Genomic DNA, 19,549 nt, shown 5'->3' on the forward strand with positions numbered 1-19,549 from the left:
TTGGTCTACGGAACAACGATGCATGGGTAACATACCACAAGCTTTCACAGGCATATGGATGGTTGCACTCTCTACGTATCGCCATTGTCATGGATCTCTGATAATAAGCATCTACCAATCCATGACGATGAGTAAAAGCTCAATGAATAGGGGACAGGATGTCCAGTGGTTTATTAGACAAATAGAAGTATGAATCACTACATCTCCTACACAGCGTGTTGTTCTTGTACCACTTCACACTGTTCGGAAAGAATTCTTATCTAGAGTGTATTATTTTGATCTCTTGCAGATTCCCGTGGGTTAATTGCAAGAAAACATATGATTCTACATCACCTTGACAACTAACTGTGCACGCTATCCTGATCCGGATTCACCGTCTCGTACTCTAGGGCCTTAACTAGGAGATAGAATGCTGACGCCAGCAAGCTGCCAAGTATGGGGCCAACCCAATAGATCCAGTGGCTGCAACATATATGCGTGAGTGACCAGTCGAGAAAGGCAGAGCTACTGTGAAACTTACTAATCGGAAAATGAACCAAGAACAACACATGGCCCGAAGCTCCTCGCAGGATTCAAGCTTCCGCCCGTGTAGTACACACCCCTATGACAAATAGTTCAGTATCCTGTCTTGAACGTAGCAAGAGCAGCTTATATCAAAATCGTGGTGTTTGAGATGCACGGGAATGAAGAGGCAGGGGAGGGATGAGTAACATACAAGAGCTCGGCGATGAAAAGACTGATACCTATGCCCACGGGGGCGATAAAAGTTGCCTTATGCTTCTCGGCCGCCAGCATGAAGATGGCAAAGACTAGCTCGGCGGTCAGGAACATCTCGATAAACAGACCCTGGACGACGGTCGTGCCGCCGCCGAGGTTCGTCCGGATATTTAGGGGGCCCGGCAGCAGGCCGTAAATAACGGCCGAGGCGGCGATGCCCCCGGCGATCTGGCTGATTATAATGAGAAAGCCGCGGACGTAGTTCAAAGCCCCGACCAGCATCATTCCTATCCACACAGCCGTTAATGAGTAGGTGCCTAGAATCGTCGTTGATGTATGAAAGCTTTGGTACTCAGGAGTTCGAGGGAAAGGGGGCGATGGCGCTTACCCATTGTAACGGCGGGATTGAACAGACCACCGCTTATACGGAAGAACACCCACTAGTAAGACTGTTAGCACATTTAATTGGAGAGGAGGGAGCTTCTGAGTGGAGAGGAGAGTAGCAAGAACATACCGCATTCACCATCAAACTCATCCCAAAGCACAACGAGATATACAGCAACTTGGCCGGGTTGGCATTGAGGGGCTCGCCCGCGGTCGGCGCCGTGTTGACGGCATTGGTGCCGCCGAAGGCGAAGAAGAGGAACATGAAGGTGCCGACGAACTCGGACAGCATGGCGACCAGGTGGTTTTTGAGCGTCTTGGGACAGCGGCTGATGAGGGGGATGCGCCGCGGCGGCGGGGCGGTCGAGTTGCCGTCTTCCAGGGAGCCCGATGTGACGCTGCGTACTTTCAACCGCGAGCGCGACTCCCAGGGCATCCGAATCCGGGTGCCGGGACGGTCGACGTTCATCGTGGGGGCTGGCTTCTTCTTTCTGTGTGGGATGTCTGACTCTGTCGTTCTTTCTCTTCTATATAGAACACGAGCGACGCAGAGTGGCCGGAGAGGAAATCTAGCGAGGAGCGATATGTATATGTATACTATGGTACCGAACTAGAAAAGCTGGGGACGTCTCGCTTTTCTCGTCCGGGGCATGGAAGACTGGGAAGATCTCTACGGTTTTGACTCTGGGAATGATCCAGAGAGACGGGTTAGGATTTGAAGAGTACTTAAGGTTCTCCCGTCGTCCCTTTCATCACACAGTTCGTCCAGTCCCGTGGGACAAGATACCATCCGATGACGAGCTGTCGCAGTTCATGGTGGTATCGTTGCGCCACCGATTCTCTGTTTCGATAGAGGAATTAGACTTCTGTCAAAGTCGGGGAAGGGGATCGGTGACGATGACACGGAGAGAGTGGAGTAGAAGCGGCAGGCTATGCGGTATACATGACGAACGGTCGCGTTTATTGGCTCAAGCTTGTTAATATAGCGACTGTCTACGGCTTAGAGTTCGCAGTAGCAGCTGTAGTGGTTCGAGGCAGGTATGAGGATGGCGCTTAGATCTGGCCGTTTGGCGAGCTAGTAGCAAGTGCTACCAACCACTGCCAGCCTTCTAGCAATCCAGGCCCGCCTTGCGCGCCTAGGTCGCTAACGGTTGGATCGAAATATCTACGGCATGGTCGATCCGGTTGCTTAACCGAGCGAATCATTCGGGGCTTGGTGCAGGAAACCGTTGGGAGGGGGGGAGGCGCCAGCCACCAACGGCTACTTTGTCCCAGGCTACCAGGGATGAAAAGGTCCGGAATTGAGAAACGACAAGATCGAACCGTCATCGCCATATCTAGTTCTGGGCGGCCTTTGGCATCGAGAGACAGAGACCAGAGCTTACCGACACCATGGTCTGAACCTGAGTATGTATACATGCACGCAGCTTAATCACTTAATCACTTAGCCCCACCACATCCCTCACCATCCGCATCGTCTCGTCGGCGCTCTCCCGCGCTACCTTGGCGCCCTCCTCCTCGATCTCCGTGAGCCAGCGGCCGCCCTTGTGGTTGAGGAAGTCTAGGTACCGTTCGCGAACTCCCGCGAGCTCGCGCACGACGGCGTCGGCGGTCGCCTGTTTCAGGTCGCCCAAATTGGCGTTCTCGAAGTGGCGCGCCCACTCCTCGGGCTCTCGCGCCTCCGGGTCGCACTGCGACAGCAGGTCCAGCAGGTTGGAGACGCCTGGCCGCTCCTGCGGGTCGTACGTGACGGCGTAGAGCGAGTCGGTGACGGCGCTGCGGATGCGCTTGCGGATCTCGTCTTCCAGGGCCGTGATGAGGATGCGCGAGCTGTGGTTGGGCGACGACTTGGACATCTTCTTATGCGGGTTGGTCAGGGACATGACGCGGGGCGAGCGGGTAGTGATCGTCTCCGGAGATACCATGTCACCACCGGGGTAGGTACTGTTAAAGGATCTTGCGCACTGTCTTGCGAACTCGAGGTGCTGTTTCTGGTCATCACCAACAGGGACATGTGTTGCGCGGTGTATCAAGATGTCCGCTGCTTGGAGGACAGGATAGCCAAACAACCCCATCTTGAGCTTATTCTCGATGGTCTCATCACTTATGCGCAGGCTGTTGTTGTCTTCTGCTAGTTTGCTCTACATGGCGATATAGGTTAGCTGCGTCCATACACACCAGTTCTCGAAGAACAATCACATCGATATAGATGCATATATACACATAGACATACCTTCCACTGTGTCATCCGGTTGAGATAGCCCACTGATGCTGTGCAATCCAAAATCCACTTCAGTTCGCTATGCGCTGGGACGCTGGACTGGTAGAAGATGGTCGACTTAGCTGGGTTCAATCCGATGGCTAGCAACGAGGCCATCATCTCGCGCCTGCGTTGTCTCAACACTGGGGCATCCTGGGGCATCGTGATGGCATGCAGATCGACTATGGAGAAAAAGAGCTTGGTCCCTGGAGAGGAAGACGCCTCATCTTGTAATTGCTTCCACTGTCGCATGGCACCCAGGTAGTTGCCCAGATGCGGCACGCCCGTCGGCTGGATGCCGGAAAAGATGCGTTTGGCCGACATTTTCTGTGACAAGCAAAGACTGTGTGTTTTCTCTGAGTTGTGTAAACAGTAGAGGAGATTGTCGACGGTAATTACTACAATGAGACAAATTCTCGTCTCTACTACCTACAGCAATCGGGCAGAGAATTTCTGTTCCCGATACAGGTACTATGATCCCAATCAGCAAGTGGCTATTTAAAAGATGCGTTTATGAATAATTCTCACCTGGAGCCGAGTATAAATGTACCTTTGAAGTCTTTGCGGCCGTTATTGCCTTTGAAAATGGATTCCTCGTCTCATCAAATCTCTGTACAAAACTGTATGAATCGGGTGACAAACTTCGTGGGACGCTCGGACCATCAATAACCCCTAATGACCGCATTTCAGCGGCGCATGATCATTCCTACTGGATGAGTTCATTCAATATCATGACAAGCTTGCTCTTTATTGATTGATTGAACGGCAGGTTTTGGAGGGCACATTGTTATTGTCGCGCTATGGCGCTTTCTTGGCCCTGGGGCTGCTTTCTATGGCGCGCAATGATGCTCGATATCTGGTCTTGATTCAAGTGATTGTACAGTTGATTTTCTCTATATGATACATATCTTCTTTTACAAGTGCGATATCGCTTGGATGAATTCTCTGGACTGTATAGAATGTTGGCCTATCCGCCCTGGACCCGGAAGCGCTCGCTCTCCAACAGTTCCTGGACCTTCTGGACGGTACCTTCGGTCTTGTCACGGCCCAGGAGCTTCATCTTCTCATCGATCGCAGCCTGCATAGCTGGACTCTCTCTGTCCATTTCCTTGCCGACACCTGCATAATTGTTAGTTGCCAGCCACACAAGTACATCAGTTCAACCATGACTTACCAATCTTGCTGTACTCCCACACATTGGCCTTCATACCAATACCATAGTAGGCGTGTTTCTGCAGGAAAGCCAGCCAGATCTGCACAGACTCGGGGTGTCCGTCGCGGATCTGGATTAACCGTCGTCGTGTGATACGTTCGAAGTTCTCCTGGCTCTTCTTGAAAATGAAATGCGACTTCGGCACCGTCCAGCGCTCCGTGATCTTGGGCAGTGGTACCGCGCCGAAAGCAGGTAGATTCAAGTAGTAAGCGGCGCGCAGAGCAAAGTCGCAGAAGAACTCCAGATTCGGTACGCTGTAGGACCGCAACTGCAGGTCGCATGTGGGCACGCCGTAGTCGGCCTGCCGGCGCAGAGGCTGAAGGTAGAGAGACTGTACAGCTCGCGGGAGCCGAATGGCTTGTTCGTCCGGGAAAACCTCGTGTCTGTGACTGGTGTTAGTTGTGCGGTTCTTGCGGCTGCGGAGATAACCTTGGTGGCCCACCTCATGGGAAATGGGAGAGCCTCATCGCTTGGGATGGAGTCGGGCGTTGTCTGCTTGGGCGTCTGCTCTGGCTTGGCTCTATATAAGCGTCAGAAGTTATGTAGCGTATCAGTCCGATTAGAGGGGCTCGTCTACATCGAAGCCTTTGATCGGCAGGCTGAGGCAATGAATGCGCTTCGGGGCTGTCGGGCCTGCAAGGAATTGGTTAGCAAATCATAGGCGAAATCCATTTCCCAAGATGAACATACCACCGGCCTTGTGAGGGACTGCCGCAAGGGCTGTAATATGCTGGATCTGGACATTGTGGATGACATAGCTGTATATGCTCGTCACATCCCCCAGACAGCCAAAGTCGCGATCTGCTCACTGCCTTCAACCCAAGGATCCTCAATTGAGGGCCGGCGAAATTTGGGCCGGCCAGGCATATCGAGAAAGCGGGTCGCTCTATCGATAGGCAATTAAAAGGTAACATGCTTGTAGCAGCTATTGCAGCCTAGCTCCCCACCTTCGACTGTCAACGGTCAATGGCACAGTGAACAGACATCCAACAGGTCTTCCTGATTCACAGTTTACTCTCTGTTACCACCAAACATCAAGATACAGTACAAGCTCCCAAAGGAGCTCACCAGTCAAGATGGATGTGGCTATGAAGTCGTGGGGTAAGTCTCCATTCGCATCATGTCAATCAATACACCTCCGAGCTCCTTCAATGTTATCACCACCATGACCCCACCATCCGCCTCTCGGTTCCATCCTGTCACCATACTAACAGAATGTCCCCTTCTTCCAGAGCTCGACAACGACGTAAAACTCGTCGACGAGACGCGAGATGCACTCTACGCCTATTCGCCCGCCGAGCAGAAAGCCATCGACGAGTTGAAGCCGTGGAAGGAGAACCCCCACCACTTTAAGCATGTGCGCATCAGTGCGGTGGCGCTGATCAAGATGGTGATGCACGCACGGTCTGGCGGGGAAATCGAGGTCATGGGACTGATGCAGGGTTACGTTTCCGGCGACACATTCATTGTGACGGACGCGTTTGGCCTGCCCGTCGAGGGTACCGAGACCCGAGTCAACGCTCAGGGCGACGCCAACGAGTACATGATTGAATACTTGCGACTTTCTCGTGAGCAAGGAGGCCGCGAAGAGAACGTTGTTGGTTGGTACCACAGTCATCCTGGCTACGGTTGCTGGCTCAGTGGTATCGACGTCGACACCCAGGCCCTGCAGCAGCAGTTCCAAGAGCCGTTCTGCGCCGTCGTCATCGACCCCGACCGCACCATCAGCGCCGGCCGTGTTGAGATCGGCGCCTTCCGAACCTTCCCACCGGGTTACAAAGCTTCAGATTTGGCCGGCTCCTCTTCGGGTAAGAACAAAGAGGGCAATGAACACGGAGGTACCTCGGTTCCCCTAGCCAAGGCGGCAGACTTCGGCGCGCACGCGAACAGGTACTACAGCATGGAAGTGTCGCACTTCAAGAGCACCCTGGACACGAAGCTTTTGGAGTTGCTCTGGAATAAGTACTGGGTGCAGACTCTGTCACAGAGCCCTCTCCTTACGAACCGCGACTTCGGCAACAAGCAAATGCTGGATCTCGGCTCTAAGATCCGAGAGGCTTCGCAGGTGATCACCCGCTCTATCCGTGGCGGCGGTGGTGGCATGTTTGGTCAGCATGTGGTCACGAGAGCAGCAGACTCAGACTTGGAAAAGCTCTCTAGAGACAGCCGCGCCGTGGTTGGCAAGGAGGTGCAGGGTCTGATGGCGACAGACGTCAAGGTCAAGGTTTTCAATGGCCTTGGTAAAAGTAATGGAGGTAGTGCCGCTCCCGTCGAGTCGTGAAGTGCTGCAGCAGTGTTAAGGGATATTTGATATGGTTGAGTTCAGCAACCGAGTTCCACCCGAGGGGCAATGCAATGGTGAGGAGATTTGGTCCTGCTTTCCATTAAAGGCTAGAGGTTATGAGATCATGAAGCATCAGACGGCGTTCTGAGTTGAGGTTTGCTTGGCATTGGGTGTATTTTCTACAGGCGTCTTAGGTTACACAGAATAATACAAGAGAGTTTGGCTCTGCCAAATAACATACAACATCGCGGCTCCACTGTCATCCCTCTTTTTCTCTCTCTTAAACGTGTTCTGCAGTCGCAGGTTTCTCCGTAGAAGGGTCAGAAGCTACCGAGTCGATTGCCTTTTGTATTCGAGCCATGGTCTCTGTTTTGCCCAGAACCACCATACTTGGGATCAGGGCCGGCCCAGGCTGCAGTGCGAACAGGAACCACCGCACGATGGAAAAGCCCCACGGCTTCTCTCGTGTCTCAGTCGACGACTTCGAGTCATCGATTATTGAACGCAGCCCGACGATGGATTTCATAAGCGGGTTGAGGACCTCCTGGAGACGTTTCACGGTCCACGACGATTCGTCTGCGGGAATATCGCGGAGGGCGTCGGCGAACGCTGTGGTAATTTCGACGGCGCTCCTTGGCGCATCAATATGTCCTTGTTCAGGTGTCGTCTCAGGTGTCCGAATAAAGAGATGATCAAACTCCCGCATGCCCTCACTCAGCGTCTGCTGGTATACTTTCGACGGGACGGTCCAGAACAGGTACCGGTTGCGCTGTACGAAGCTCGCGGCATTGACGTAGTTCCTTTGGTCGAGTTCGAAGGCTTTGCCGATATACGCCTCGTTGTGATTGATAAGGCCGGGGCCGTCGGAACAGGATGGGGTCATGGCGGGGACTAGTTGGTCGAAAGTGGTGGCCATGCTGTGGTCAGGGACCTCTTCGGGGAGCTGTGGCAGCCCGGCTCGCTTCTGCTCTAGCGTGCGGATCGCCAGGCTTATGGGAGGCACGACCTGCGCCTGCAGGTATTTGGGGCTTTGCACCAGGAGCTTATCTCTGTGCTTGCTGTTCAGGAAGTCGAGCTTGTTGGACACGCAAATGTCGCCGCGGGTGAAACGGAGGTGGAACTAGTGAAGAAATCGTTCAGTATATGACATGGTAGTGGAATCGCCAATACTGGCTTGTTTGGCATGGCATTGAAAACTGACCTTCTCGATCATTTGTTCAATGTTCATAACCTCAGAAGTTCCTTTGGTGCCCTGGCCCGCACTCCAACCGAGCAGTACGACATAGTTCAGCAAGGCTTCCGAGAGATAGCCTTTGTTCTTGTAGGAGGCGATGTCGATGTCACCATGGCGCTTACTGAGCTTTTGCTTTTGCGGATCTGTCAGGAGCCCAACATGGCCGAACGTGGGGGGCTGCCATCCAAAGGCATTGTATAGCCCGACGTGCCTAGGGGTGGACACGAGCCACTCTGCTCCACGAATGACATGCGTGATTTCCATGAGGTGGTCGTCGACCACATTAGCGAAGTGGTACGTCGGGAAACCGTCGCGCTTCATGATGATGAAGTCATCCACGGACCCCGGCATCGGCTTGTAGAAGCCGTACACTAGGTCGTTGAAGAGGGGCTCGAAGTTGCCGTGGCCGTGCGTTTTGAAACGCACGCAATGGGCCTCGCCGCTCGCCGCCCGGCGCTCCGACTCGGGGACGGAGATGTGCGAACAGTGGCCGTCATAGCCGGGCATTTCCGCGCCAGCGGCCATGGCCAGCTTCTTGACTTCGTCCAGCCTCTCGGGGCTGCAGAAGCAGCGGTAGGCTTTGCCCTGGTCGAGGAGCTCCTGGACATGTTGGCGGTAGATAGGCAGCCTCTCGGACTATATGGAGTATGAGCTTCTAGTGTATGCAAAGGTGAAGGAGCTTGGGATATATGGGGATAATACCTGCTTATATGGTCCGAACTTGCCGCCAATGTCGGGGCCTGAGTCGGTTGATGCCGTTTAGTATGTCTGCGCAATATCCTTAACGTAATCATCAGCAGAACGAACCTTCATCCCATTTGAGCCCGGCCCATTTCATGTCCTCGTACAGCCTTTGCTCGGCATCGCTCACTATCCTCGTCTGTATGACCCATGTAAGCTTCCAGACTCAGAGTGCAAACAGAAGAGCTCGGGTTGCTGCTCACTTGATCCGTATCTTCCAGTCTGAGAAGGAACTGGCCGCCCGTGGTTTTGGCCAGTAAATAATTGAACAAAGCCGTCCTCAGAGACCCCAAGTGCAAATAGCCAGTGGGCGAGGGCGCGAAACGGGTCCTGGCCGGCGGCATGAGTGACGTTCTCGCTTGGTAGAGATTTTGCTCGACCTTTTCTGGTCTCCCTGCAAATGCGAAGCGTTTGAAGGTCCAATTGGCCGCTCCTGCAGTCAGTGGCGCCCTCGGCAGCGCCCGCAACAAGGGACTGCCGACATGATGCAAGGCTCTCATCACAGAAGCCTTGTCCCGGATCTCTCAAAAGTGTGGTTTCAATTCGTGGTCAGATACGCTCTCTCGTCTTGATTTATATACAGGGGCTGGCTGTGAGAGCTTGATTTGAGAAAGCTTAGGTGTTATGCTGCTTAAAGACATATCACGCCCCGAGCTTAGAATACACCCCCCATGTGCGAAAACATACCCCGGGGTTATCTAGTCCAGGGTCTGCGTATTCAACATAGTGTGACCTAACGCGAAGGAGGATTCTAATACGGCAACTTTGTTTTCAGAATACAGCTGTGCAGGAAAGAACAAGTATTACTTAATATGGTAATTGTATGAACCACCGTGGATTCTCGTAGCTGATGGATGGCGTACATATGTCCTTCGTACGCTTGATGTGGGTGGTGGGGGTTATGCAGATGTGAAAACTGGTGGGTTTATCCTTCAGCGCATCGATCAGTTGGTATCCCGATTGGACAGCCCTATGCAGGTGGGCTTACGTTACGACTGCTACGCATGTATCCGTAGCCTAAGGCCTGTGGATGATTGATAAAGAGAAATAAAACAGCCCGCCACTCAAGTATAAAATACATGACGCATGGGGCGGTGGTGACGGCGACATTCTTCGGAAGAGCTGCAGAGGGAGGCGTGGAAGGTTCCTCCATGCTGAAGTCATATCAGGAACAGTCTATAAATAGGCGACTGCTTAAGTCGGCTTGGAATCTGATGAGAAGTAGAGAATGTATGCACCTCATTTTATTAGACTGTACCCAGCTTACATGGCATCTCAAACTCAATAATGAATGTCAGACAAGCATTGGCGCTGCACTTCAGTATTCAAATCCTGTGCAATCTTGACACTTGAGTAGATAAGAATGGGAATTGGCTACAAATTGTTTCGTTTCTGGAAGGAGAAATTCTACTCCAGTCTTTGCATCTGAATCAGTCATCAGCCATGTTGGTAGTACTTACTCCGTATATCCATGCCACTTCGCCAAGTACCGTTCGGATGGCGTAGGTGAAAACGCTGGAAAACTGTGATTACCACTACCTGCCCCGCTAAATAATTTCTAACAAGTGCAACAAGGGCCCAACCAACACCTTGGAAATTCAACGACTGCTGTCCAACGTCTCCAAGACAACTTCCTGTGCAAAGCAAATCAAATAGCCATCACTCTCTTGCGCTATTTGCCCGGTTTCGCTCACTTATCGCAACAAGACCCAGTCATGGAGTTCCCAGGAGCAGGGCAGGAAGAGGAGATTGATCTCTATGGTAAATATTCACCCCGCCATTGGCAGCGCCGCATCCATGCCGCAACTACAAGCCCAGACATTTGACACTTTCCTACAGAGCTCCTCGAAATCGACAGATCGGCCAGCCAAAATGACATCAAGAAGGCCTATCGCAAGGTAAGCGACCGAATTGGATTGCATATCTGTACCTGTCGCATGGTTCTGATCATTTACTTCTAGCTCGCACTGCAACACCACCCCGACAAAGTAAGCGAGGAACTCCGCGAAGAGTCCGAGGCCAAGTTCAAGTCGGTTTCGCAAGCCTACGAGATCCTCAAGGATGAAGAGAAGAAAGCTATGTACGACCAGCACGGCATGGCTGCCTTCGACCCCTCAAGAGGCGGCGGCATGGGCCCCGAAGTAGACATCAACGATATTTTGGCGCAGATGTTTGGCATGGGCATGGGCGGCGGTCCTGGCGGCCCCGGCGGCCCCGGCGGTCCTCGACGACCGAGACGCGGCGCCGACGAAGAGTCCCGATACAACGTTACTCTTGATGATCTCTATAAGGGCAAGACTGTCAAGTTTTCTGCTGAAAAGAAGGTTCTTTGCAGCACTTGTACAGGGACAGGAGGCAAGAAGGATGTCAAGCCGCAGACCTGCGAGAAGTGCAAGGGCAACGGTATGGTCGAGGCATTCCGCCAAATTGGCCCCGGCATGATGACACGGGAGTCTGCCATTTGCGACAGATGCGAAGGTTCCGGCAACTTCTTCAAGGAGAAAGACCGGTGCAAGAAGTGCAAGGGCAAGCGTATCGTCAGTGAGCGGAAGGCACTCGAGATCTACATTCCTCGCGGAGCGATGCAAGGGGAGCGCATTGTTCTGGAAGGTGAGGCCGACCAGTTACCCGACCAGAAGCCTGGTGATCTCGTCTTCATCTTGGTAGAGGAGCCGCACGATGTGTTCCACCGTATCGGAGACGACCTATCGGCCGACCTCGAGATAACGCTTGAGGAAGCCATCTGTGGTTTCTCTCGCGTCGTCTTGACTCACCTTGACGGTCGTGGCATCCATATTTCTCACCCGAGAGGTAAGGTTATGCGACCTGGCCAAGTGCTCAAGGTCGAGGGCGAGGGTATGCCCATGAAGAGGGGTGATTCCAAGGGTGATCTCTACTTGATCGTGAAAATTGAGTTTCCCGAGGACGGCTGGCTCAAGGACGACATCCAGTACGAGGGTCTTGGCAAGCTCTTGCCTGGCCCGCCTGAGCCCATCAAGGCTGCTGAGGTTGACGAGGTCGAGTACGAAGAGGACGCCGATATCGAAGATGTAAGATAAGCCACCCTCCCACCCGTTTCCTGCAAATGCTAACACAGTACCAGATGGGTGCTCAATCTGGAGATCCTCGATACCAGAGCGAATGGGTGGAGGATGATGACGAGCCGGGCCAGGCTCAGTGCGCACAGCAGTAATGAGTTATGAGATATGAGGTTTTACACGATGGACAGATGAATACCCACCAAGGGCGCGGCATGAGTGTCGGACGTGATTAGACGACATAGGTGGGATGTTGGATGAGCATCATTCTGCGCCGGCAAGGGTATGCTGGATTTCGGCGGAGCGAGTTGCTGTAGACCATTGATTGCGGCCATAGACCAGGTGTACTCCTTTTTGGGATTTCGTATATTGAGAACCAATCATCCCTCTTACCAAGATGGTCCTCCTGGTCGGATCAGCATATTGCCATGTCCTGGGGTACTATCAACCATAAATATCAAAGCAGCTTCCATGTGATGATTGAAGTGAGTGAACGATATTGCAGCGGAGACAAAGGCCCGACAAGGTGCCTACATCATCACCACAGGTGTGGTACAGATTCGCAGCCAGCCTCTTGGCACATGAGGAACGAAGGACATGTTGACCTATTTGTACGTCTCCTTCACCGCGAACCCACTTCAGACTGAGTGACATAATTGTGAGTCTGGCGTGCTGTCCCCCAATCAGAGTAGAATCTTTTCAGCCGCAGCGTCCCCACCCTTTTCAGACTTAGTTTTTCCACCACCAGCCACACCGGCCAATTGTCCCCAATGCATGAAGCCCTAAAGTACGTACCTCTGACGCTTGGGCCAACCGTCCAAGCCCCACGGTCCGGAAAAATCAGGCCTTCGGAAGGGCAAAATTGGAATGTGTGTATCAATTTTACAGTGGCTCTGCCTTTTCGCGATAATTTCTGAAGCCAGTCTACCACACTCTCACCCCCAACCCGACACCTACTAACCATCCAGGACAAACCCCCATAATCCGTCAAGGTAAATACCAACCTCTGCCGAAGTTCTCTTTGACTGAAATTGGATATTTGTTCTAACAACTCGTCAAGATGGTTGCCGCCAAGAAGCACGTTCCTATCGTCAAGAAGCGTACGTCCATCCGACCCCTCGATATTTTCTCCTCCCACAGCAACGAAGCACGACAGAATGGATAGGCATTGAGGAAGATAGAGAATTGACAGGGTTTTATTGAACAGGAACCAAGACCTTCAACCGCCACCAGGCCGATCGCTTCAAGTGCCTCGACCGATCATGGCGCAAGCCCAAGGGTATTGACAACCGTGTCCGAAGACGGTTCCGTGGCAACACCCAGATGCCCTCTGTACGTTTGATCCGAATTGCGAGCTCTGCAATCTCGACTGCGCTTCTGCACCACGCGTCGAATATTCGCGAGAGTCTTGGATTTAGAGGAAATGCAATTGCTGACCAATGGGTTTCTGTCTGCAGATTGGTTTCGGCTCCAACAAGAAGACCCGCCACATGATGCCCTCCGGCCACAAGGCCTTCCTCGTCCAGAACACCAACGATGTTGAGCTTCTGATGATGCACAACCGCACCTACGCCGCAGAGTACGTCGAACGCGCCCTATCAACTGCCGGGCAGAGACGAACATGGGCAGCTTGTACTAACTAGCCGTTTAGGATCGCACACAACGTTTCGTCCCGCAAGCGAATCGACATCATTGCCCGCGCCAAGCAGCTGGGCGTCAAGGTCACCAACCCTAAGGCCAAGGTGACCACCGAGATCTAAAAAATGGGTTTTTCGTCAACGGTTGCGGCGACTTCGGGGTCCGGTTGATTTGTTTATGGCATTCATTGCATGCAGGGAAGGGATTTGCTCTTATGGTCTACGGACAGCTACGATGTAGCATGCACTCCGTGCTAGGAAATGAAATACTACTGCGATGACAACAAACGATACCTCACGATACTCGATCCGGAAGACTCCCTTCATTGTGACTTGGCCTGCTCTCTTTTACGGTTGGGGCCAATGTGATGTGGGATTTGTCCGATTTGTGTGGCGAGACCGCCCACAAAATCACCCTCGTCCGAGGTGATTGGTGCACATTTCGAGCCCAAATGGCTCGTCGGTGATACTTGAATATGGGGGATCTGACTTCTATAGACCAACAGCCTACTTCAATCGCTCAACCGAAGTTCTTCATTCCCCAATACAAATGCGCGTCTACCGAATACGCCACATGCACCTCCGCTTTCGTTGACTGCTGGGCTTGTGTTCCTTGGTGTGGCGGGTGAATTATCGATCATCGAATTGTCGACAAACGTTTTGAGTTAGCATGCACGTGACGGATACTGGATGACCACCAATGTGACATTTCCAAGTCTTGTTTACTTTGCGCCAGCTACACGGGCACTTTATGTCAGATAAACCAGTTGTCGTAGTATCTGCACATTCCAGAGTGCCTTCCATGTTTGTTCAAGGTAGCCGAAGCAGACGAGCAATTACTACCCCCTGTATAGGCCGCCTAGTCCTCGAGCGTACGCGTAGGCAAAGACGTAAAATGGCGTTTTGATCTTGGTATTCCAGTTGTATGTGTTGTTGTTTCTTCTTGATACGCACGGTTGGTCGTATGGCCGTAGGGCTTGATGACTTGCAGATATGCAGTGCGTCGAATGCATCCGCTGCCCCTTGTCCCTGGTTGTTAGGATGGAGTCCCTACTGTAAACTCCCTAATCACAGAGCAGCTGCGAGCGTAACAGTCTTTCCAGCGTCAGATTCAACTTTTCGAAGAGGTTTTACTGGTTCACTATTGACATCGTTCACTTCAAACCTGGTTCATTCCACGTGCAGGTCAACGTTTAAATTGATGACTCTTGGCCCGAGTCATCTACTTGGTTCGAGAAGAAGGTTTTCATATACCGTGGCCAGTACTAGTTAACAGTTAGAGCAACTATTTCCCCGGGTCTCTGCCAAGAGACATCTGATCATTATCTGGCGGGGTGCTATTGCGAGATGTAAGTCGTAAAGCTGCAGTTGATACATTTTTGTAGCTAGCTACTTATTCTCTGTGAACATGTTTACAATATTAAGTTAATGGACATATCAGGTCAAACCGCCTTGTAGTTTATATTCTCACAGATCTCTTACTAAACATGAATTTTGATCATTCTACTATCTCGGAAGCACCCTTTACTGTGATTCACCGGCTATGGAACTCGAATAAACTCGACGGGTTAACCCAAACATCAGGCAATTGAGTTACAAGGAAGTTGAGATTAGCCCATTGTCCCGGCTATGGTTTTTCGCCTGTCAGGAGATACCACAGTTTGCTAGCTTGTTATAAACGAGGTCACAGGAAGCCCTTCGTATTGTGGATTTGAAGTCTTAGATAGTCCAGCAGAAATGATACTCGGTCACCGAGGGTAGCAAGACCTCAAAGAGCCGTTCCTCAGTACTTGCCGACGATGGCTCCTAGACAATGCCTCTGCCTATGGATAGCCATGACCCACGTGTAAAGAATTCACTGTTGACTTCTGAGACTGCCAAACCCGATATCGAGTCGAAGACACCAGAGTCCCTTCCTCTATGGTACTATAGCTTATCATTCGTCTGGTTCACTGAGTTCTATTACCATTAAGCTTCAGATCAATCAGCCCGGGCCTGCTGCAGTGGGGAAAATTCCATTATTGATTCTTCGGAGAAAGAGTGATCGGGTCAGAGTTGTCACTCCTATACGTGCATTGCTCTTCCCTTCCACTTCCAGACATCCTTCTACTTTTTTACTATCAACCGTCCTTCACTTCTTTAAGTCTACACCATCACACTTCTTTCTAAACAACTTGGTCTTTTTGGCTCTGAACCTCTACTTCTATTCCTACTTGACTGAATAGTCTTTCAACATCGTTCTTATTGGAAACAATCAAGAATATCTTCTTCCTTACCATGGCTTCTTCTCAGCAATTCTCGGGGTTCAATCCCATCTATTTCAATCCTATCCATGTCTCGAGGCTCAATCCCACCTATTTGAATCCCATCTATCAGCCAACACGGACCGGCCAGTCCAGCAACAGAGCCCAGCTGCTCGTTCAGAACCATACGTCCAGTGTGCTACAATTTGCTGCAACAGACCGGCAAGAAACCCATATACAACCCTTCAACTGGTGTCAACCGCCTACAAACTTCTCTGGAGACGATGTGACCGTGGAAGACAGCTCAGAGCTCGAGGACGAGGACAAGATTATGTATGATGCCTCTTCAACAAGCCCAGAGCTCGAAGACGAGGACGAGATTATGTATGATGCTTCTTCAACAGATGGTGGCAACTGGGACCCGACGGACGTCACTCCTCCCACCACCTCAATTCACCTGGGCCCCAACCTAGCCGTAGCCGACACAAACAACAACGGGGCCGACATGATGGATATTGACACCCCCGATTACCAGCCCAGCAACAGCCCCCAGACGCCACCCACCTGGGCTACTTTCAACCAGACGACTTCTACAATATCTCCCTCATCTTATACCCGACACCACCATCATGTGTCTACTACTATGTCCTCTCCTTATACCCACGGCCACCCGGTTCTTTACACCCTTGATGCGGAAAACGAAGTAGACAAGGATGGTGATTTTATTATGAAGTCGGCACCGGCCGAATTCTAGGGGTAGGACTTCCCATCATCAACATGGGCATGAATGGCTCGTTTAAATTGGTGAGGCATAACCATCACAACGGTGGTTATTAAGTTGGATTTTTGTTTTTGGATATGACGGCAGCGGGATCCTCGAACGGGTTTATGCAACATAATGGCATCGTTGTGTACAACCACGTACAATCAGTCGGTGCTTGGACCAGACTTGGAGGCAGGAGGCTTGTGGGAATTGGATTTTTAAGTACATTGTTTCTCTGAGGGAGTATGGGGCATGCTTGGGAAGAACATTTTCGAAATACTCTTTGGGGTTGGGAGTTGGGCTGCATTATGGATGAATTCAGGGGATACCCAAACCAGCAGGACGGACTTAATGAGATACAACCATTTAACATGTTCACCAGCCTGGTGATGCTGATTGTCGCTGTTTCGAGTGTTATATTTTGGTTTAATTGAAAGTTCTTGAGTAGGTGTTTTCGCCTGCTCCTTCCATGATTTTTCCCACCAGGATAGTGCCTACCGTGCAACTAAACATGGTCTTCAAGTACAGAACATTCCTGACGTCGTTTCACTGCCACTTGCATTGAATCAACAATGTAAATTCCTTTGTACACACAGTTTCGTTCATATATGCAGGCCAGCTACCATACAATTCCACCTGGCTGCAAAATTGCCCCCTGGACTTCGCTTCATTGTGCCGAAGAAGGGCATGCTCTGGCTGTAGCCTGGGAATGATACTCGAGCCAGCATCATGGTGCAATCCTTGGGAAAGTCCCTGGGAATCGACAAAGGCGGACCGATCCTACCGTCATTTGGCTGTTGGGAGATGCTTCTAGTTGCTGAGTTGCCATGCCCGATACGAGCTTCACAAGAACACCACATTAACTTCTTGGTAGGTACTTATTGCCAAACAAACCACTTCTCTTCCAACCATCCACTAGCACTCGTGGCTCAGTGAGTTAACTGTTGTATTTCCAGTCGTAAAGAAATGGCCAGAAAACCAACCGGGCTCGTGTTTCCGGAAGAGTTTTCATATGGTTCGAACCTGACGCAGCAGGATCGCCTAACTTTTTGTTCTTTTTCCTTTTTTCCACATTACGCGAAACGTTAAGATCACATATTATTTGCAAGCCGCACCCCCAACGACTTACCAAACCCTACCTCCATGCCGTAATATTGTCACCGTCACCATTACACAGCCGGCTCTCTTAGTCGTTAAAATTTCAACATGAGGCAATCCCGTCGTGATCCGCAGGTTTGGCTGGGGCATACAGGTATGTCCCGCACGTCGCTTCGCAACCACCGAGATCTCGCATCTACTGGCGTTGCGTGTGATCAGCTTCCGACACCGGAGCAATGAACAGATTAACCTGACTTATCTCATCAACGATCAAACCATCTCAGACCGAGGCGGTGGAGTGGTTCGGCCAGTGATAGATCGAAGTCCTGATTCACGCCACCAACTGCGCGCAGCGAACTTGGCGAGTTGCAACTTTGGGCGCTCATATAAGATAAGTCATGCATTGAACGCTGAAATTCCACATGCTTGTTGTAAATTTCGGTACAAATATCTCGTCATATGCAACACGCCCAGTCGCCTCCACACTCTTGGAAAAATAAAAATAAAAAAAGAACATCCGTTTACATTTCCATTTAGTGGTATGTCTGAGGCTCGTGTCCCATTTCGGACACTTTCAGATGGCGGATTCACATCCTGCGATTCCTTGTGGAGTTTACAGGTGACCGGTTTCAGGATGCGGACAGTTCGGTAAAACGAGAAGAACAAAGAACGTCTGCGCCATCAATCGCGTTAATGCCCAAGCTGAAACCTGCATTTTGCCTAGCCATGCTAATCGACAACTCAACTTTGACGATTGAGCCTTTCCAGGTAGTAGATACAAATACGCCTGTTTCTTTCAAGCTGTTCACTAATTCATAAGTCCTTGGAGACCTTATAGACTGCGTAATTATGAGATAGAGTTTCGCTTTCCTCTTCCGCAGAGTATGCAGTAAGGCGAGTGGACAGGGCAAATGTCTTATCTCGGGGTTGCCGAGCATCGGACTGTAGAGGCTTCTAGAAACAGGGGTTGTGGAATGCGTGTTCTTTGTTCGTGGGGCTCTCTCGGGTAGTAGAACATGGGTGAAAAGCGATGTCATATTTCATATCTAAACCCCAGACTTACCACGTGGGCTATGCCATGCTATTCAAACCCGTCTTACCAGCTCTGTGGGTCTAGTCGACACCTCAAGCTGTTGGGCTGGTGATACTCGATCAACTTTCACTCCACCGGTGAGAGAAAACCGATATGATGGGGCTTTCTGCGATGAGCGAGGTATCACGATGTGCATTAGCATCTCCATACCAGTGTCGAAAAGTAGCCAATTTCAAGCGTAAAGAGATGCAAGGAACGGTAAAAGGGGGAAAGATAGCCAAACCACTCCACTCATCAAATTCGTAGCTATAAAGACTGTTGAAGCTCATGATTGTCATTATACCTTGATCAGATCCAAGCATACTTTCGCTCTGTCCGCCATTACGACATTTTCGCCTTTTCACATCTGCTCCTGGTATCGCCGCTGGTTTTATCACATCATCTATATATAATCCCACGATCCATCCAGCCAGCTGAAGAAATGGGCGGCAACGAAGGTCCCAAGCCAAGCTCTGGAGGAGACGACGGCGGACGCAGTGGCTACGACGTCACGCGGGTGGCTACCAATTCCACACTGGCTAAGGCTGCATTCTTTGTAGCTTTCGGCATCATGATGGTGCGTATCTCTTCACTCCATTCGAAGCACATCACGCTGATGCTTTTGGACCTTGTGCAGATATTCATGATCATCCCTGCCCCATACTCTGTGGCCAGCGCCAATGACACGGAAGGCGCGCTAGACGATCTATGAAAGAGAAGCTCGAGGGGTTGGCGCTGGGTATATCAACAGGGGCTAAAGCTCACATCTGAATTGCCTGGATATTTCGTGTCATCAAATTTAAGTTAGAAAGTTTCGCACCTTTTCGTTTCAAGACTAGCGTTATAGGGTGAGGGTGAGACCCAC

General features: G+C 51.2%; 9 protein-coding genes across 9 annotated transcripts; 5 read left to right on the forward strand and 4 right to left on the reverse strand.

Moving 5' to 3' along the window:
• Positions 1-341: 341 nt before the first annotated feature.
• Positions 342-1,570, reverse strand: PG998_008051 (aquaporin; the record flags this gene model as incomplete). Its single annotated transcript, XM_066874867.1, has 5 exons — positions 342-462; positions 521-601; positions 716-1,034; positions 1,106-1,157; positions 1,232-1,570. 5 exons carry the CDS (start codon positions 1,568-1,570, stop codon positions 342-344), a joined length of 912 nt encoding a protein of 303 aa, XP_066730812.1.
• A 967-nt stretch (positions 1,571-2,537) lies between these two features.
• On the reverse strand, positions 2,538-3,757 carry PG998_008052 (tryptophanyl-tRNA synthetase; the record flags this gene model as incomplete). The annotated part of the gene is made up of 2 exons (XM_066874868.1): positions 2,538-3,242; positions 3,335-3,757. Coding segments are annotated over 2 exons (1,128 nt in total), but the record flags the coding sequence as incomplete, so codon positions are not given.
• Positions 3,758-4,328: 571 nt separating this feature from the next.
• Positions 4,329-5,318, reverse strand: PG998_008053 (mitochondrial 37S ribosomal protein uS10m; the record flags this gene model as incomplete). The annotated part of the gene is made up of 5 exons (XM_066874869.1): positions 4,329-4,480; positions 4,536-4,957; positions 5,017-5,094; positions 5,152-5,207; positions 5,265-5,318. The coding sequence occupies 5 exons, from the start codon at positions 5,316-5,318 to the stop codon at positions 4,329-4,331; spliced, it is 762 nt and encodes a 253-aa protein (XP_066730814.1).
• A 332-nt stretch (positions 5,319-5,650) lies between these two features.
• On the forward strand, positions 5,651-6,855 carry PG998_008054 (cop9 signalosome complex subunit 5 protein; the record flags this gene model as incomplete). Its single annotated transcript, XM_066874870.1, has 2 exons — positions 5,651-5,675; positions 5,807-6,855. The coding sequence occupies 2 exons, from the start codon at positions 5,651-5,653 to the stop codon at positions 6,853-6,855; spliced, it is 1,074 nt and encodes a 357-aa protein (XP_066730815.1).
• Positions 6,856-7,138: 283 nt separating this feature from the next.
• Positions 7,139-9,986, reverse strand: PG998_008055 (glutamate--tRNA ligase mitochondrial; the record flags this gene model as incomplete). The annotated part of the gene is made up of 7 exons (XM_066874871.1): positions 7,139-7,978; positions 8,060-8,728; positions 8,795-8,832; positions 8,900-8,972; positions 9,037-9,354; positions 9,521-9,566; positions 9,913-9,986. 7 exons carry the CDS (start codon positions 9,984-9,986, stop codon positions 7,139-7,141), a joined length of 2,058 nt encoding a protein of 685 aa, XP_066730816.1.
• A 562-nt stretch (positions 9,987-10,548) lies between these two features.
• Positions 10,549-12,026, forward strand: PG998_008056 (DnaJ like subfamily A member 2; the record flags this gene model as incomplete). The annotated part of the gene is made up of 4 exons (XM_066874872.1): positions 10,549-10,594; positions 10,673-10,731; positions 10,795-11,883; positions 11,937-12,026. 4 exons carry the CDS (start codon positions 10,549-10,551, stop codon positions 12,024-12,026), a joined length of 1,284 nt encoding a protein of 427 aa, XP_066730817.1.
• Positions 12,027-12,931: 905 nt separating this feature from the next.
• PG998_008057 (60S ribosomal protein eL32) lies at positions 12,932-13,631 on the forward strand (the record flags this gene model as incomplete). Its single annotated transcript, XM_066874873.1, has 4 exons — positions 12,932-12,971; positions 13,079-13,203; positions 13,329-13,450; positions 13,523-13,631. 4 exons carry the CDS (start codon positions 12,932-12,934, stop codon positions 13,629-13,631), a joined length of 396 nt encoding a protein of 131 aa, XP_066730818.1.
• A 2,154-nt stretch (positions 13,632-15,785) lies between these two features.
• On the forward strand, positions 15,786-16,505 carry PG998_008058 (uncharacterized protein; the record flags this gene model as incomplete). Its single annotated transcript, XM_066874874.1, has 1 exon — positions 15,786-16,505. One exon carries the CDS (start codon positions 15,786-15,788, stop codon positions 16,503-16,505), a length of 720 nt encoding a protein of 239 aa, XP_066730819.1.
• Positions 16,506-19,126: 2,621 nt separating this feature from the next.
• On the forward strand, positions 19,127-19,396 carry PG998_008059 (uncharacterized protein; the record flags this gene model as incomplete). Its single annotated transcript, XM_066874875.1, has 2 exons — positions 19,127-19,261; positions 19,322-19,396. 2 exons carry the CDS (start codon positions 19,127-19,129, stop codon positions 19,394-19,396), a joined length of 210 nt encoding a protein of 69 aa, XP_066730820.1.
• Positions 19,397-19,549: the final 153 nt, after the last annotated feature.

Source organism: Apiospora kogelbergensis (genome assembly GCF_038363985.1).
Source record: "Apiospora kogelbergensis strain CBS 113332 chromosome Unknown utg000005l_segment0_segment0, whole genome shotgun sequence".
NCBI classification, from domain to species: domain Eukaryota; kingdom Fungi; phylum Ascomycota; class Sordariomycetes; order Amphisphaeriales; family Apiosporaceae; genus Apiospora; species Apiospora kogelbergensis.